Consider the following 20393-nt stretch of genomic DNA (forward strand, 5'->3'; position numbering starts at 1 on the left):
TTCAAATTTATTTATCTAACATAGTTAATTAATACATGTTGTCATCATAATTTTATAGAGGTTCGATAGAAGTCATGGATGATCATTCATGAATGTATCGAGATTCACCCAAAGGATTGCAGAGGATGGATTATTGTAACGGGGTTCGGGGTTTTATTAATTTTGCAACATCTATTCCCAGAAATTTTTCTGGAAACGGTATTAGGTGTCCATGCAGAAAGTGTCAAAATAGAAAGTATTTGCATCCAGATGTTGTAATGATGCATCTTCTACACAAAGGGTTTATGGAGAATTACTGGCGTTGGTATGCACACGGAGAAATATTTGTTCATAATAAGAGCATAGGAGAAAGGGTGGTTGGGTTAACTTCTAGTGCTAGCAACGTGCATGAAGTTGCAAATGACAACACTAATCCTTACAGGAATATGGTTATGGATGCAATGAGAATGAATCAAGGTAATGTCAGTCAATGTCCAATCGTAGAAGAAGAACCTAATGCAGATGCAGCTAGGTTTTTTGATTTGGTGAAAGATTCTGACAAACCATTATGGGATGGCTACATGAATCATAATAAATTATCGGTTGTAGCAAAGGTGATCACCATCAAGTCAAATCACGGGTTGAGTGAGGCCGGGCATGACAAAATTATTGAATGGGTGAGAAGCATTTTACCTAAAGGGAACAGGTTGAAAGATAACTTTTATACTGCGAAGTCCATGATGAAACCCCTCGGTTTGGGATACCAGAAAATTGACATGTGATCTAACTTCTGCATGTTATACTACCTTAAAAATACTGAGCTGACCGAGTGCATGACATGTCGGCATTCCCGTTACAAACCCAGAACTAGCAAGGGAAAGACTCTAGTGGTATATAAAAAATTTAGATACTTCCCAGTCACATCTAGACTGCAAAGGTTATTAATGTCATCAAGGACTGCTGAGCACATGACATGACACCAATCACATGATGTGGTTGATGGAGTGATGATGCATCCTTCTGACGGCGAAGCGTGGAAACACTTTAACAGTGTGCATCTTCACTTTTCAGCTGAATCAAGGAACGTGCGTCTTGGGTTGTCCATGATGAAACCCCTCGGTTTGGGATACCAGAAAATTGACATGTGATCTAACTTCTGCATGTTATACTACCTTAAAAATACTGAGCTGACCGAGTGCATGACATGTCAGCATTCCCGTTACAAACCCAGAACTAGCAAGGGAAAGACTCTAGTGGTATATAAAAAATTTAGATACTTCTCAGTCACATCTAGACTGCAAAGGTTATTAATGTCATCAAGGACTGCTGAGCACATGACATGACACCAATCACATGATGTGGTTGATGGAGTGATGATGCATCCTTCTGACGGCGAAGCGTGGAAACACTTTAACAGTGTGCATCTTCACTTTTCAGCTGAATCAAGGAACGTGCGTCTTGGGTTGTGTACAAACGGATTCAACCTATTCGGGTCATTTGCTGCTCCTTATTTTTGTTGGCCGGTCATACTTACGGTTTATTAACTTGCCACCAGGAATGGTAAAAAAGATACCGACGAACTCTGAATCACAAACCGACAAAATATTTTTGTCGGTAAAACTGGGAAATCTTGTAGTGGGCTGGATCTATTAGTGGACCCTATACAAATTGAGTTTACAATATCTCTAACACTATGGCCAAAGATATAGGAAAGGGTCTTAGTGTTTTGACCATCAGGACCCCATAATTTGAACCGAGCTAGCAATCATTGGTCGTCCAGACAATTATTTGAGAATACGTTAAAGCTAAGACGGGCCAACTTAGAGTTTAGATGACTTAACTAAAGGATAAATTGAATATCATCGGAGCAATTGCTGGAAACTCTCAATGGTACATGTGCTACACCTTGTTGCCCTTTTGGTTTCTGTGAAGATCCGCCTTCATCTCCTCCTCCAGCTTTTATTACCTAGATAAATTGTGTTTAATAATATTTTTGAATTAATAATACATATAATACCAATGTTTAATTTTGTTATGTTTAAATTTTTTTTTCAATTTTATTTAATTTTTTTTTTGTATTGTTTGTTTTGATTTTTTTTTAAATAATTACATATAATACCAATGGAATTGCTATCAGTTTATTCCATTGGTAAAATACATATAAATGTAATTATCTGATAGATTAATTTTATGGGTAATATGCATATAATTACTGATGGATTTACTAACAGTTTATTCTGTCAGTATCATACATATAAATGTAATTCTTTGACGGATTAATTATGTTAGTAATATACCATATATAATCACTAATGAATTTACTGATAAAATTATTGCCTATAAATGTTCTCGTTTGAGGCAATAATTTTGTTGGTAAATCTACGGTGATTATATTCTTGATAGAATAACCAACAGAATAAAAATCACTGAAAATATATTTTTTGACAATATTTTGATGTCCATTATTTCTTCAATAATTGTACTTCTAACGGAATCAAGCTTTAAACACCAACATAATATTTCCTCCATATTTTGTTATTTTTTGGTAGTGTCTGTTAATTATAATCTTTTACACATAATAAGAAACGGCTTCCATTTGAAAAATGAAAAAATCACATGGAAAATGCAATTATCCGGGTCCTCGGCATATTTGTGTCCATGTCCTAGCATGATTATGGTTTTGTCGATCTTAAGCGATTATCTATGAGATTTTTCCGTAATGCAACCAGATTTCCCGAATTCCACCACATCTCGTTTCGATTTGAGACATCTGCTTTTTGGCAACTACTCCAACATCGGACCTATAAGAAAGATGCCACGCTAAAATAAAATATCTGGATTGGTTCTGAGTTTAAAGATTCAAGAATAATGCTCCAACGATCAATTATATTATAGGTTGATCACTCTTCCGATATTGTTTTCTCTTCTTTATTCACGAGCATAATTGACTATCAATGGTGATGATGCCATTATCTCGTATCAACTAGAAAATAAGGATCTTGAACACTTACAAATACAAGATTCAATTTCTTTTTAAGAAACGTCTTTTCTTAACAAAATTCACTATATAATTCTAGTGGGAGAGACCTACCATATTGTATGAGTGTTGACATACATCATTATTAACGTTGTTTATAGAAACATTAGTTATGTATGACTATCCAAGCCCCTTACCAGGAGACTATAATGATATTACTATCCTACTTTAACTAGGAGACGAGGATCTTAGTCACTTCCGTTTATTTTCAGAATAAAACTTACTATATAGTTCGAGTGGAACAATATTTTTTAGGAGACCTACTATACGGGATCGAGCATACATCATCAAATAGCAACATTAGATGGACATGAGTGTTGCAAAACAAACTCCCCTTGTATCATGCTGAGAATTTGCTGTACATTTTTTGTAATTTATTGCATAAACCCCCTCAATAAGGCAGATCACATGGTCTGTTTTCCTTTCACCAAATCAGACGGCTGAGGCAAATCCTACGAAATCACCTAATACCCAACAGCCATACGATCTGTCCCATATCCAACTTATGGTGCTGGCCTTTAATTCTGTTTTTAGGAGGCAGAGTCCCCACTTGTGCCTCTCATGTGACCGACCGCTAAGCCTTGTTTGACCTGTCATTGCACCCACTATGTCCTTCCTTTGCTTTCTTCTCTATGCTTGTATTAAAAAAATGATCATATATACAAATAAACCTTTTTGGTCACCGAAAATTATAGAGTTAACAAACACTATATAACACACTGAAACCGTCGAGCAAAACCTAACCAAAGTTCCAAAGACGAATATTGCAACCCTTGCCCATCACCAAGAAAAAAAAAATGGCACAACCTCTTGGACTAGAAATCACAGAGCTAAGGTTGGGTCCACCGGGCAGCGAAAATGGACCAAAAAATGAAAAGAAAAGGGTTTTCTCAGAGTTGTCCGGCGAAGCAAACAGCACAACCGATGGGCGAAAAACCCAAACAACGAGTCAAGTTGTGGGGTGGCCACCAGTATGTTCCTATCGAAAGAAGAATAGTTTCAATGAGAAAGATAGCCATGAAACTTCAAAAATTTACGTGAAAGTTAGTATGGACGGAGCTCCTTTTCTCAGAAAAGTTGATTTGGGCATGCACAAGGAGTATTCGGATCTTGTTGTCGCGTTGGAGAAGTTGTTCGGCTGTTTTGGAATCGGTGAGTCCTCTGTCATGTATTTACAGTGCTATTAATATCTAGTTTTTACGCATGGTATGCACATTAAGCTTCCTTAACTATACCTAGCTAGCATTAACTGTGAACGTTTAGCTAGAAGACAAGGTAGGCCAGAGTTTCATACATCTATAGACCATGCAACATTATATGTATGTATGTATGTATGTGAAAGAAATACATACATTGAAAAAAACCATCATTTATGTGTCATGCGCTACAAGAAACATAAGGACCTTGGCCGAGCAGGCAGTCATTATGGTAGTATAGACAAACTGTAGTGGAAATAACTCAGATAATAGTAGCTTGAGAGGTCGTACAATATATGTGAAACCAGCTGGAGTATTACAAATATGTACATGCACACTTTCTACAGTATATATAAGATTGCTCACAAGTAATTTGAAAGTAAATAAGGGAACAAGGTTTATTATTTTATGATCCTTTAAAGAAAAAAAGGTAAATGGCCATTATAATTATTTGTAAAATAATATTATTGGCAGGCAAAGCCTTGAAGGATACAGACGACTGCGAATACGTTCCCATATATGAAGACAAGGATGGGGACTGGATGCTAGTGGGAGACGTGCCTTGGGAGTAAGTCTCTTATCCAACCAGTAGCAACACCGCCCTTTCTTTTTTTTTATTTACTTGAAGAACGACATATAGTAGCATTCAATCAATTAATTGTTAGAGGAGCTGATTGCCTGGTGGCCGGAGCATTTATGCTCACTAGGGATGAAAATCAATTTTTCATATTATTGATGGGAAAGGATAGTGCTGATATCAGGGTTTGTAAGAGGGTGGTTGATATTGAGTTTCAATTTATTTTTTTATTAAAATTTTAAAAAATAATTTTTTTTAGTATTTTTATAAATTTTAAAATAAATATATATTCTGATATATTTTCAAGTAAAAAACATTTTAAAAAGAAATTATATCGTATTTTTAAATATCTCCTAATGAAACTGTTATGGTGAGGTAAATTTATAAGTATTTTTTGATCATTTTAATGCTCTAATATCAAGAATAAATTTTAAAAAAATATATTTTCAAGTAAAAAATATTTTAAAAAACAAACATTAATGTATTTCCAAACACTCAATGGCTGAAACTGCTATGCTAAGGTAAATTTCTAACATTTGTTAAAATATTAAGGGGAAAAAAAAAGAGGAAAAATCACCTCGCCAATATATTCCCTTCAAACAGGTGTGTCGGAAGTAATTAAATGGTTCATCATGACCAGTATTTTCTTTCATTCCATAGCTTTGACTCCCTCTCCACCTATGATTTCGCATCCTAATTATCCCCTCAAGAGTCACATGTGTATTTTTTGCTGCCTGTATATTCTGGAAGATGCCTCCCAATGTTCCTTCTCTGTCTCAACATTTGCGTGAATTACAAGCCAAATTGACCCTGTAATTTGATTTTTACTCTTGACTTCAGCCCTCCTTCATGCAGTCACTGCTCCTTTTTGTCTACGGTGTCCAAAGCAGACGACAACATGTTTGTAATGATATACTTTCTTGAACCTAAGCTCCGCGTGAGAATTTGTATTAATCAACGCCATCAAACTTGACTCCGTGAAATTCACATGTTACCCTACTGCACTACAGCACTTAGGAGAAAGTATATGGAGCCTCATTATTCATATCAAGCCTTTTCTTCTTTCTTCTTTTTTAATTAAGCTTTCCTTTTTCTTTTCTCACATAATTTTTTTAATAATAATTTGTGTTATCTTTAGACCAGTTAAATTGACTAGATAATATCTAAATAATTTTTACATGGTTTAATTTTAAACCCGAGTTATGTAATGAGTCAAGTTAAGAGATTTTTTCTTTTAATTTCAATTTTTTTTAATTCCATCCTCAAACTTTTTTACTGGTCACTCGAGTTGTCTTTGGACTGCCCAAGTCCACTAGGTTATGTCGGGGCTACTCTTAGATAGTTTAATTTTAAATTTAGATTAGACAAAAAGTTAAATCAATAGATTTTTTTTTGTCAATTTCATCCTTTGATTTTATTACCAGTCGACCGAGTTACCTTTGAACCGGCCAAGTCGATTGGGTCACCTCGAGTCAATTTCCACACAATTTAATTTTAAATCTGAAGTAAGTAAGAAATTACATCTAGAGGTTTCAAAATTAACCTACTAAGTTAGGTTTAATTACAATACTAAATACTCCAGAGTTTATATTTATTTGTTAAGTTGAAGAAAAATGTATCTCGCCCATAAGATTTTACATAATTTTACATAAGATTTTGCATCTCTGCTGGTCATAACTAAAATTATAATTACCCGTACTTGTTGCCTTAGAAAAGAGATGAACACAAGGAAGAGAGAAAAATGAGATTTTTATTTTTTTTTCATTTTCTTGGTGTGATTGTGATTCTCTGTGTTATTTCTCTATTTTACTCTTCTTTATCTCTCTTCTAATATCGTAAATATTGATAGTTACACTATAAAATTAATTTGTATTGAACTATATATTGAAGTAAAACTCTTGTTGCCATTGGAATCTTTGACTCTGAATAATTTCTTAATTAAGTGGATTGTTTATGGTTAACTACTGTGAGCAATGTTGCTGTTTTTTTTTTTTTTTTTTTAAGATTGTGAATTTGAAAACATTTGTAGAGAGAGATATAATGGCGATTTTGGCATTCAATGAGTCTAGCAACTTGCAAGTAAATGTAGGGTTTTTCTTTTGAAATTGTTGGGCCACATACTGCCGACAAACGCAACTTCCTTATAATTATGTTGGGTAGATGGCGATGATGTCCATAGTTAATGTCAAGGCATCGGTCATTATTATGGAGTGGTTCTTGCAACATTTTCTTTCATTCATGATAATTTATTCTTAAAGTTCTACAATAATTTGTTCTTCGCTTAGTTTATCGATCTATGTCAATTTTATGCCAATGTATTAGCCATATATATTCCAAGAGAATATACCAATTAGTTACGAATAATTAAATTAAGGAAGCTGCTCTATCGAAGGATGGTGGGATTAATTTATTTTTCCTGCGATTTATTTATTTATTTATTTATTTTTACAGGATGTTTATTGAGTCTTGCAAGAGGCTAAGGATAATGAAGAGGTCAGAAGCCAAGGGTTTTGGACTGCAGCCAAGAGGTGCTCTTCAGCAGGGAAATATTTCAAAAGATGATCGTGACTGAGAAACCACACAAAATATTGAATTCGGAAGAATTTGACTGGACTGCCTTCTTCGTAAAGAAAATTATTTCTGTTTAATTAGTGATGGTCGATTAAGATCAAATCATGGTTCATCATCCAGTTATAACTGTGAGGCCTATTTTTATATATGTTTAAATCCGGAGATAAAGAACTCTAGATAGGAAAGACAAATCTGCTTGTTTATGATCATAAATTCATGCTGTTATATTTGCTGCTGACATTTTTTCCTAAATCATGAATTGCTGCTTCTTTTCTTTTCTTTTTTTCTAATTCCAGGGAGACTTTCCTTTTCTGCTATTATTTATAATTAACCTTGTCGCCTATCAATCCCATTGTTCATATCTTCCCAATGGCACTCATTTTCATCAAAACCAATCATAAAACTTAATTAGATATGCTAGAATTGTAATTATACATGGGTTTTAGGTACACATTTTCATCAAAATCAATCATAAAACTAAATTAGATATGCTAGAATTGTAATAATTCATGGGTTTTAGGCACTCATTTTCATCAAAATCAATCATAAAACTAAATTAGATATGCTAGAATTGTAATAATTCATGGGTTTTAGGCACTCATTTTCATCAAAATCAATCATAAAATTTAATTAGATATGCTAGAATTGTAATAATTCATGGGTTTTAGATACTCATTTTCATCAAAATCAATCATAAAACTAAATTAGATATGCTAGAATTGTAATAATTCATGGGTTTCAGGCACTCATTTTCATCAAAATCAATCATAAAATTTAATTAGATATGCTAGAATTGTAATAATTCATGGGTTTTATATTTTTGTAAAGTAAAGGGTATACTCTTAAACATACCAATAATTTCTCATCATTCAGGCATCAAACATCATTTGATTTATATATTGTGATTAAAGCACTGGTCAGCATAATCCAGGACAGAAATTCAAGCTCAATAGCATAACTGAAAAGAACCTTATGCAGCTAAGCTAATTAAGGGGAGCATTTCTAGAACAAAGGCCCATGTTCTCATGTTCCGATACATGAATTAGTTGCCTTCGAGAAGATTAGAGCACATGATTATGTTTCTTGTCCATCCACCAATATAATATAATCTTTGTTCTGGGTACAGAATATATCTAATATATGCATTCTCACATAACTAGATTCTCTTAATACAGTTAATTACTAAATTAACTTACTAATTAATTATGGTTCGATTCCGACACATATAAAACATTCAAATGTGGACCATGTGGAGGTGATCAGTTTGGTTAAGGAAGTTGAGGGTCTTGGATATTAGTTAACTACTACACTTATATATGTATATATAAAGACACACACACACACACACACACACCCGTTGTCTGTCCCTATACTTTTCCTTACACTTGTGAGTTCTTAATCGACTGCGCAGAGATGGTTTTTTGCTGGGGCTTTGACCGTCTCCTTGCAATGAATTGAGCTTTCCAATATATGAAAAGAAGGAAACAAGGAGTAGCTTTTTAAGGCTTTCGTGCGATACTTTGCATGAAGTCTCCTGTAGTTGATTAAAAGAATAGTTGATGCCTGCCAATTTGTAAAGTGTGTTGCTTGAAGTAATGGGTAACGTTCACTTTGCAATTTCCAAAAAAATTAAGAAGAAGAAGACGTTCGCATTGTTTATTATAACAGTTTAATAAATTATGGAGGACGTATGTATAACAGTTTCATGACTAATTAAGTGGCCAGGAGAACTGAAAGACATGACAGAAAGGAAGGTCTAAAAACTAAACAAAATGATGAATCAAGTTCAAAACAGTGAGATCACAATGTTTACGAGGAAATCTGGCAATGCTTGATTTCCAAAAGTGCTCAAGGAAGATGAAGTGGGGGAGCAGAAACTGGTCTGGGTGCCCATGCAACTTGCGGGCAGATCAAAAATTGATTCAATCATAAAAAAAATATGGGTGATGTGAATTTAATTTATTTTATTTTTGTTGATGATGATGAAAAATATGGAGTGTGTATTAAAAGATTAGTCAGTATATTCAATAAAATTAATTAATCATCATATACATTAATAATTGTTAGAAAAAGAGACTAATGATAAATAAAAACTAAACCAGACTCCAGACGACATATGCATGCAAAGAGACATGATGTTGCGACGTGTCATGTTACATAGCATCTTTATCTAATTAATTTTTTTAAAAAAAACAAATAAAATAAAATAAAAAATCTAATTTATTTACTTTTATCTTTGACGTGGTCCCTTGCATGATTTGAGTTTAAAATAAAAATTTCAATTCATCATTAATGTTTTAACTTTTATCTAACCTTGTGAGGCTCAACTGTAAAAGAAAAAATTGGAGCAAAACAATTATAAATGATACAATAGAAAAGAGTCGTGTATTAATCTCATATCTAGCTCAATAATTACGCTAACTTGTAGATATTTCTTTGTCTGGTTGAGCGTTCTTGTCAATCTAATTACTTTCATTTCTGTTCAGTACTGCGTTTTAAATAAATTCTGAAAAAATAATTTAAAAATAACTTTTTTATATTTTATATTATTTTAATAGACTGATATCAAAAATAATTTTTTTAAAATAAAAATATATTATTTTAATATATTTTTAAACAAAAATTACTTTTAAAAACAATCACTCATGTGATCAACAATCTCAAATATCAATCCTGAATGGTAGCTTAATTGATGAGGTCTTAAGTTTGTTCTTTAATATTCACGAGTTTGAATCTCCTTAAAATCATTAGAGATTTACATAACCATTAATTTTAAAATTTATAAAATTACTCAAGATACACATAATTTAATTCAAAAATCAATATTAAAAAAAAATTCTCAAAATACCACTGCAATCATCTATAGACTTGATGTATGAATCTATCAAAGAAAAAAAAAAAGAAAAGGAAAAGGAAAATGGGGCCCAGTATCAACAAAGAAGAACATGACCACATGGTTGTTTGCGGGACCCACATCCTAATTTTGATATTTTTGGGCGGGTCTTTCTTTCATTTCTTTTCCGGTGGGCAGCACATGGACTTCTCTCGAAGAAAAGTTGGCTTCAACTCTAAGAACCCAGACATATGGGTCCCATGTTCCTCCTTTTGAACGACCTTCCTCGCACGAGCGAGCGAGCGAGAGCTCAGCCCTGAAGGTGTTGCTTCTGTACATGCAGATTAATGACGTCTTCCACTTACAAACACCTTTTTTTTAGTGCTAAAGGCTAAAGAGCTTTAAATTCTGCCTCTCCTTCATCTGTGCCTCGCCAATACCATATATACCCTCGATGATGGTTTGAGGAGGGTATTCTTGTCCTAAGAATTTCTTTTTTATTTAATCATAGGTTAAAAAACTCTTAATAACACAATTATGACGAGATTAAGCTTTAACTATTTTATCTAATTTCCCGTTTTAATCAAGTAAACCACAATCAACATATATATATATATATATATATATTAAAAAAAAAACAAACCTGAACTTGACAAATGAAAACGACCCGGTCGGACCAACCGACCACACGGCCCAAACTTTAATGCACTCAAAATCACAGGCAATCAACTCGTATATATTCTGTCACCTACCTAGATGGACAAATCGCAACCGCTCTTTCTTAATACACGTGTCAACAAGAGAGTGGTTAGATAATCGTGCCGGCCAGCTTCCTATATTAACCCACAAGTGCCAAAGTTGTTGAGTCACATAATTTAGAAGTGCCCCCCTTTTCATTTCAACACGTTAAGTGCCCTCCTAGAATTCATCATCGCGGATAGTAGCGTACAGAAAATGTCACCGGAAAATGGTTCAAACTTGCTGGAATCCGATGCGGCCAACGTGAGTTTCAAGGAGACAGAGTTGACCTTAGGGTTGCCTGGTGAGTCTCGTGGGCTAGCATTAATAGAGAAAACAAGTGGCAAGCGTGGGTTTTTGGAGACTGTTGATCTAAATCTTGGAAGTTCATCTAATGTTGATTCTGATCATAACAAATATTCTGGGGAGTCCGAAACGGATGTGCCAAACACGGCTAAGCCTCCGGCAGCAAAGTAAGATATAAAGATTATTCATTATTACATCTCTCCTTACAGTCATATTATAAAGTAAATCAGAGCTAATTCATTTTTGTCCCGTGGAATCAATAAAATCATGTAAATCCATTTTTTTAGCTGCATATAATGAGGGGCGTGTTTTTTTCTTTAATATTTTTGAATTCTTTCTCGATTGCACCTCATAAATCCCTGAAGTCACCGAACTATTTAGAGACAAATACATACATATATATATATATATGGTAAATAATTAAGAGTAGTTAAGTCTTGAATTGATTATGGGTTGATTTAATTATAGAGCACAAGTGGTGGGGTGGCCACCGGTGAGGGCGTATAGGAAGAACGCAATGAAGAGCTGTAAATACGTAAAGGTGGCTGTAGATGGAGCTCCATATTTGAGAAAGGTTGACCTGGAGATGTACAACAGTTATCAGCAGCTCTTGAATGCCCTCCAGGACATGTTCTCTTGCTTCAGCTTCACCATCCGTATGTGCTCCATGAATTAATAATTAAGATTCAGTATTTTTTTTTTTTTTCATTTGCAAAGGGCATTTTAGTCATTTACTTTTCTTGAATTATTGTTGCAGGCAACTATTTAAATGAGAGGACAATTATGGAAAAGGAAGTGAATAATGGAGTAGAGTATGTACCTACTTATGAGGACAAGGATGGCGACTGGATGATGCTGGGGGATGTACCATGGAAGTAAGTTTCCCAAAGTGCCCTTGAAAATATTCATAGCAACTTTATAGAATAGTTTTCTCTTGGGTCTTATTATTTTTTTTATATATTTTTAAATTATTTTAATGATTGATATTAAAATATTTTTTAAAAATAAAAAAATATTATTTTAATATATTTTCTGATCAGAAAAAAAAAAAAAACTCTCAAAAACCCTAAAATAACCATTCTAGTATATAATCAAGATTTTTTTTTTAACAATCAATGCTTGAATTTCTATGTATTTATGTTTAACAACTTTTTATTATTATTATTCACAGAATGTTTGTTGAATCATGCAAGCGTCTACGGTTGATGAAAAGCTCAGAAGCAACTGGATTTGGTAATTTATGAATTTCCTTGTCTTTCTAGCTAGTTGCATCTATTAATTATTTTGTGCATTGAGAGTATACTTCATGATTTTGGAGCACGCATGATCAACATGATTTATTTACTTTTTATTGATGAATAAAATCATAATTTATAATTGTTAAAAACCAAATCAAAATAATTTTTTTGACATAATGAGATCGCGTGATATATATATATATAGAAGTAAATAAATTATTGAAGTAGGAAAACATTATTAATAATCAAAGTGAGATTAACCCATGTTTTGTCTTAATCTTATAGCAAACCTGTAAAGTAATCCTTTCTTTAATTTTATTATTGTTACAGCTCCAAGGACACCTTCAAAATGCTCAAGCTCGAGTTGATGATGAAGCCAGTTTTTATAAGAACATCCTTTGGAACCATGATATAATTGCTGTACAGAGGCTTTTTGTCTTCGTTTTTACCTTATACCATTAGGTTCTAGTTGGAGGTTTTCATTAGAAATAGAGAAATAAGAGAGACCAGCCAATACATGAATTGCATTATAGTCTTGGTGCATGAAATTGATGATGTGGACTCTCCCAATTTTCAATATTTTGCTATACCTTTTCGTTGAATGCATATAATAATATAATATAGTGTTTTTTAGATCAATTTGGATTCTTGTTACTGCTGTTTCTGTTTCTAGTTAATAAAATAAAAAATAATTTCTTAAAAAATTGCTTATCAATTTATATGAAACCTTTGTATGATCTACTATTTTAAACATATTTTATTTGATGAGAGAAGCTTGATAATGATGACTTTTCCCTGTAAAAATATTTGAAAAAAAACATGAGTTTTGTCTCATTTTTTGGGTTTGAATGATTTTGGTTTTTTTGAATGATCTTGAGGTATTTGGAGGTTAGTAGGTGGTATAGAAAGATTTATGGTTTTTATTAGGTGTTTTTGAGTGAAAATAAATTTTCAACTCAAAAAACTCTACCTCATGACTTTTTAACCATCACAGTAGTGGTTGAATTTTGAGTTTGAACATAGCAAGGAACTAGTTTTTTGCCAATGTATCACATGTTTCTTTATTTTAAAAAAATTAATGAGCCGACAATATGGCCATGCATGCAAGCCTAAGTGGCCTAGCCTTAAAAATACCTCGGTTGTGTGGGTCTAGATCAAGCATGCATTACAATTACACCCCTCAAAACACACACACAATAACCGAAATTGATTTAATATGTTAACGTCAAAATATTTTGCTATACCTTTTCGTTGAATACATATAATAATATAATATGGTGTTTTTTAGAACAATTTGGATTCTTGTTACTGCTGTTGCTGTCTCTGGTGATTAAAATGAAAAATAATTTTTAAAAAAATTGCCCATCAATTTATATGAAACCTTTGTATGATCTACTATTTTAAACATATTTTATTTGATGAGAGAAGCTTGATAATGATGACTTTTCCCTGTAAAATTTTTTGAAACAAGACATGAGTTTTGTCTGATTTTTTGGGTTTGAATGATTTTGGTTTTTTTGGATTATAACGATTTTGGTTTTTTTGGATGATTTTGAGGTATTTGGAGCTTAGTAGGTGGTATAGAAAGATTTATGGTTTTTATTAGGTTTTTTTGAGTGAAAATAAATTTTCAACTCAAAGAACTCTACCTCATGACTTTTTAACCATCACAGTAGTGGTTGAATTTTGAGTTTGAACATAGCAAGGAACTAGTTTTTTGCCAATGTATCACATGTTTCTTTACTTTTAAAAAATTAATGAGCCGACAATATGGCCATGCATGCAAACCTAAGTGGCCTAGCCTTAAAAAAGCCTTGGTTGTGTGGGTCTAGATCAGGCATGCACTACAATTACCCCTCCTCAAAACACACACACACACACTAACCGAAATTGATTTAATATGTTAGCGTCAAAATATTTTGCTATACCTTTCTGTTGAATACATATAATAATATAATATGGTGTTTTTAGATCAATTTGGATTCTTGTTACTGCTGTTGCTGTTTCTGGTGAATAAAATAAAAAATAATTTTTTCAAAAATTGCCCATCAATTTATATGAAACCTTTGTATGATCTATTGTTTTAAACATATTTTATTTAATGAGAGAAGCTTGATAATGATGATTTTTCCCTGTAAAAATATTTGAAAAAAGACATGAGTTTTGTCTGATTTTTTAGGTTTGAACGATTTTGGTTTTTTTGGATGATTTTGAGGTATTTGGAGGTTAGTAGGTGGTATAGAAAGATTTATGGTTTTTATTAGGTGTTTTTGAGTGAAAATAAATTTTCAACTCAAAGAACTCTACCTCACAACTTTTTAACCATCACAGTAGTGGTTGAATTCTGAGTTTGAACATAGCAAGGAACTAGTTTTTTGCCAATGTATCACATATTTCTTTATTTTTAAAAAATCAATATGGCCATGCATGCAAGCCTAAGTGGCCTAGCCTTAAAAAAGCCTCGGTTGTGTCGGTCTAGATCAAGCATGCACTACAATTACCCCTCCTCAAAACCCAAACACACACTAACCGAAATTGATTTAATATGTTAGCGTCAAAATATTTTGCTATACCTTTCCGTTGAATACATATAATAATATAATATGGTGTTTTTTAGATCAATTTGGATTCTTGTTACTGCTGTTGCTGTTTCTGGTGAATAAAATGAAAAATAATTTTTTAAAAAATTGCCCATCAATTTATATGAAACCTTTGTATGATCTACTGTTTTAAACGTATTTTATTTGATGAGAGAAGCTTGATAATGATGACTTTTCCTTGTAAAAATATTTGAAAAATGATATAGTTTTGTCTGATTTTTTGGGTTTGAATGATTTTGGTTTTTTTGGATGATTTTGAGGTATTTGGAGGTTAGTAGGTGGTATAGAAAGATTTATGGTTTTTATGAGGTGTTTTTGAGTGAAAATAAATTTTCAAATCAAAGAACTCTACCTCATAACTTTTTAACCATCACAGTAGTGGTTGAATTCTGAGTTTGAACATAGCAAGGAACTAGTTTTTTGCCAATGTATCACATATTTCTTTATTTTTAAAAAATCAATATGGCCATGCATGCAAGCCTAAGTGGCCTAGCCTTAAAAAAGCCTCGGTTGTGTCGGTCTAGATTAGGTATGCACTACAATTACCCCTCCTCAAAACCCAGACACACACTAACCGAAATTGATTTAATATGTTAGCGTCAAAATATTTTGCTATACCTTTCCGTTGAATACATATAATAATATAATATGGTGTTTTTAGATCAATTTGGATTCTTGTTACTGCTGTTGCTGTTTCTGGTGAATAAAATAAAAAATAATTTTTTCAAAAATTGCCCATCAATTTATATGAAACCTTTGTATGATCTATTGTTTTAAACATATTTTATTTAATGAGAGAAGCTTGATAATGATGTCTTTTCCCTGTAAAAATATTTGAAAAAAGACATGAGTTTTGTCTGATTTTTTAGGTTTGAACGATTTTGGTTTTTATGGATGATTTTGAGGTATTTGGAGGTTAGTAGGTGGTATAGAAAGATTTATGGTTTTTATTAGGTGTTTTTGAGTGAAAATAAATTTTCAACTCAAAGAACTCTACCTCACAACTTTTTAACCATCACAGTAGTGGTTGAATTCTGAGTTTGAACATAGCAAGGAACTAGTTTTTTGCCAATGTATCACATATTTCTTTATTTTTAAAAAATCAATATGGCCATGCATGCAAGCCTAAGTGGCCTTGCCTTAAAAAAGCCTCGGTTGTGTCGGTCTAGATCAAGCATGCACTACAATTACCCCTCCTCAAAACCCAAACACACACTAACCGAAATTGATTTAATATGTTAGCGTCAAAATATTTTGCTATACCTTTCCGTTGAATACATATAATAATATAATATGGTGTTTTTTAGATCAATTTGGATTCTTGTTACTGCTGTTGCTGTTTCTGGTGAATAAAATGAAAAATAATTTTTTAAAAAATTGCCCATCAATTTATATGAAACCTTTGTATGATCTACTGTTTTAAACATATTTTATTTGATGAGAGAAGCTTGATAATGATGACTTTTCCTTGTAAAAATATTTGAAAAATGATATAGTTTTGTCTGATTTTTTGGGTTTGAACGATTTTGGTTTTTTTGGATGATTTTGAGGTATTTGGAGGTTAGTAGGTTGTATAGAAAGATTTATGGTTTTTATTAGATGTTTTTGAGTGAAAATAAATTTTCAAATCAAAGAACTCTACCTCATAACTTTTTAACCATCACAGTAGTGGTTGAATTCTGAGTTTGAACATAGCAAGGAACTAGTTTTTTGCCAATGTATCACATATTTCTTTATTTTTAAAAAATCAATATGGCCATGCATGCAAGCCTAAGTGGCCTAGCCTTAAAAAAGCCTCGGTTGTGTCGGTCTAGATTAGGTATGCACTACAATTACCCCTCCTCAAAACCCAGACACACACTAACCGAAATTGATTTAATATGTTAGCGTCAAAATATTTTGCTATACCTTTCCGTTGAATACATATAATAATATAATATGGTGTTTTTAGATCAATATGGATTCTTGTTACTGCTGTTGCTGTTTCTGGTGAATAAAATAAAAAATAATTTTTTCAAAAATTGCCCATCAATTTATATGAAACCTTTGTATGATCTATTGTTTTAAACATATTTTATTTAATGAGAGAAGCTTGATAATGATGTCTTTTCCCTGTAAAAATATTTGAAAAAAGACATGAGTTTTGTCTGATTTTTTAGGTTTGAACGATTTTGGTTTTTATGGATGATTTTGAGGTATTTGGAGGTTAGTAGGTGGTATAAAAAGATTTATGGTTTTTATTAGGTGTTTTTGAGTGAAAATAAATTTTCAACTCAAAGAACTCTACCTCACAACTTTTTAACCATCACAGTAGTGGTTGAATTCTGAGTTTGAACATAGCAAGGAACTAGTTTTTTGCCAATGTATCACATATTTCTTTATTTTTAAAAAATCAATATGGCCATGCATGCAAGCCTAAGTGGCCTTGCCTTAAAAAAGCCTCGGTTGTGTCGGTCTAGATCAAGCATGCACTACAATTACCCCTCCTCAAAACCCAAACACACACTAACTGAAATTGATTTAATATGTTAGCGTCAAAATATTTTGCTATACCTTTCCGTTGAATACATATAATAATATAATATGGTGTTTTTTAGATCAATTTGGATTCTTGTTACTGCTGTTGCTGTTTCTGGTGAATAAAATGAAAAATAATTTTTTTAAAAATTGCCCATCAATTTATATGAAACCTTTGTATGATCTACTGTTTTAAACATATTTTATTTGATGAGAGAAGCTTGATAATGATGACTTTTCCTTGTAAAAATATTTGAAAAATGATATAGTTTTGTCTGATTTTTTGGGTTTGAACGATTTTGGTTTTTTTGGATGATTTTGAGGTATTTGGAGGTTAGTAGGTTGTATAGAAAGATTTATGGTTTTTATTAGGTGTTTTTAAGTGAAAATAAATTTTCAAATCAAAGAACTCTACCTCATAACTTTTTAACCATCACAGTAGTGGTTGAATTCTGAGTTTGAACATAGCAAGGAACTAGTTTTTTGCCAATGTATCACATATTTCTTTATTTTTAAAAAATCAATATGGCCATGCATGCAAGCCTAAGTGGCCTAGCCTTAAAAAAGCCTCGGTTGTGTCGGTCTAGATTAGGTATGCACTACAATTACCCCTCCTCAAAACCCAAACACACACTAACCGAAATTGATTTAATATGTTAGCGTCAAAATATTTTGCTATACCTTTCCGTTGAATACATATAATAATATAATATGGTGTTTTTAGATCAATATGGATTCTTGTTACTGCTGTTGCTGTTTCTGGTGAATAAAATAAAAAATAATTTTTTCAAAAATTGCCCATCAATTTATATGAAACCTTTGTATGATCTATTGTTTTAAACATATTTTATTTAATGAGAGAAGCTTGATAATGATGTCTTTTCCCTGTAAAAATATTTGAAAAAAGACATGAGTTTTGTCTGATTTTTTAGGTTTGAACGATTTTGGTTTTTATGGATGATTTTGAGGTATTTGGAGGTTAGTAGGTGGTATAGAAAGATTTATGGTTTTTATTAGGTGTTTTTGAGTGAAAATAAATTTTCAACTCAAAGAACTCTACCTCACAACTTTTTAACCATCACAGTAGTGGTTGAATTCTGAGTTTGAACATAGCAAGGAACTAGTTTTTTGCCAATGTATCACATATTTCTTTATTTTTAAAAAATCAATATGGCCATGCATGGAAGCCTAAGTGGCCTAGCCTTAAAAAAGCCTCGGTTGTGTCGGTCTAGATCAAGCATGCACTACAATTACCCCTCCTCAAAACCCAAACACACACTCACCGAAATTGATTTAATATGTTAGCGTCAAAATATTTTGCTATACCTTTCCGTTGAATACATATAATAATATAATATGGTGTTTTTTAGATCAATTTGGATTCTTATTACTGCTGTTGCTGTTTCTGGTCAATAAAATGAAAAATAATTTTTTAAAAAATTGCTCATCAATTTATATGAAACCTTTGTATGATCTATTGTTTTAAACATATTTTATTTGATGAGAGAAGCTTGATAATGATGACTTTTCCCTGTAAAAATATTTGAAAAATGATATAGTTTTGTCTGATTTTTTGGGTTTGAATGATTTTGGTTTTTATGGATGATTTTGAGGTATTTGGAGGTTAGTAGGTGGTATAGAAAGATTTATGGTTTTTATTAGGTGTTTTTGAGTGAAAATAAATTTTCAACTCAAAGAACTCTACCTCACAACTTTTTAACCATCACAGTAGTGGTTGAATTCTGAGTTTGAACATAGCAAGGAACTAGTTTTTTGCCAATATATCACATATTTCTTTATTTTTAAAAAATCAATATGGCCATGCATGCAAGCCTAAGTGGCCTAGCCTTAAAAAAGCCTCGATTGTGTCGGTCTAGATCAGGCATGCACTACAATTACCCCTCCTCAAAACCCAAACACACACTAACCGAAATTGATTTAATATGTTAGCGTCAAAATATTTTGCTATACCTTTCCGTTGAATACATATAATAATATAATATGGTGTTTTTTAGATCAATTTGGATTCTTGTTACTGCTGTTGCTGTTTCTGGTAAATAAAATGAACAATAATTTTTTAAAAAATTGCCCATCAATTTATGTGAAACCTTTGTATGATCTACTATTTTAAACATATTTTATTTGATAAGAAAAGCTTGATAATGATGACTTTTCCCTGTAAAAATATTTGAAAAAAGACATGAGTTTTGTCTGATTTTTTGGGTTTGAACGATTTTGGTTTTTTTGGATGATTTTGAGGTATTTGGAGGTTAGTAGGTGGTATAGAAAGATTTATGGTTTTTATTAGGTGTTTTTGAGTGAAAATAAATTTTCAACTCACAGAACTCTACCTCATAAGTTTTTAACCATCACAGTAGTGGTTGAATTCTGAGTTTGAACATAGCAAGGAACTAGTTTTTTGCCAATGTATCACATGTTTCTTTATTTTTAAAAAATCAATATGGCCATGCATGGAAGCCTAAGTGGCCTAGCCTTAAAAAAGCCTCGGTTTTGTGGGTCTAGTTCAGGCATGCACTACAATTACCCCTCCTCAAAACACAAACACACACACTAACCGAAATTGATTTAATATGTTAGCGTCAAAATATTTTGCTATACCTTTCCGTTGAATACATATAATAATATAATATGGTGTTTTTTAGATCAATTTGGATTCTTGTTACTGCTGTTGCTGTTTCTGGTGAATAAAATGAAAAATAATTTTTTAAAAAATTGTCCATCAATTTATATGAAACCTTTGTATGATCTACTATTTTAAACATATTTTATTTGATGAGAGA

The 20393-nt window shown here is 32.2% G+C and overlaps 2 protein-coding genes across 2 annotated transcripts; both read left to right on the forward strand.

The window, feature by feature from the left end:
* Positions 1 to 3712: 3712 nt before the first annotated feature.
* Positions 3713 to 7612, forward strand: LOC133679219 (auxin-induced protein AUX22-like). Its single transcript, XM_062101751.1, has 3 exons — positions 3713 to 4168; positions 4687 to 4780; positions 7241 to 7612. Exons 1-3 carry the CDS (start codon positions 3814 to 3816, stop codon positions 7359 to 7361), a joined length of 570 nt encoding a protein of 189 aa, XP_061957735.1. The 5' UTR covers positions 3713 to 3813; the 3' UTR covers positions 7362 to 7612.
* Positions 7613 to 11050: 3438 nt separating this feature from the next.
* On the forward strand, positions 11051 to 13114 carry LOC133679208 (auxin-responsive protein IAA16-like). Its single transcript, XM_062101740.1, has 5 exons — positions 11051 to 11404; positions 11706 to 11893; positions 11995 to 12112; positions 12409 to 12470; positions 12806 to 13114. Exons 1-5 carry the CDS (start codon positions 11148 to 11150, stop codon positions 12841 to 12843), a joined length of 663 nt encoding a protein of 220 aa, XP_061957724.1. The 5' UTR covers positions 11051 to 11147; the 3' UTR covers positions 12844 to 13114.
* Positions 13115 to 20393: the final 7279 nt, after the last annotated feature.

The sequence above is a fragment of the Populus nigra genome, chromosome 1, assembly GCF_951802175.1.
Source record: "Populus nigra chromosome 1, ddPopNigr1.1, whole genome shotgun sequence".
Taxonomy (NCBI): domain Eukaryota; kingdom Viridiplantae; phylum Streptophyta; class Magnoliopsida; order Malpighiales; family Salicaceae; genus Populus; species Populus nigra.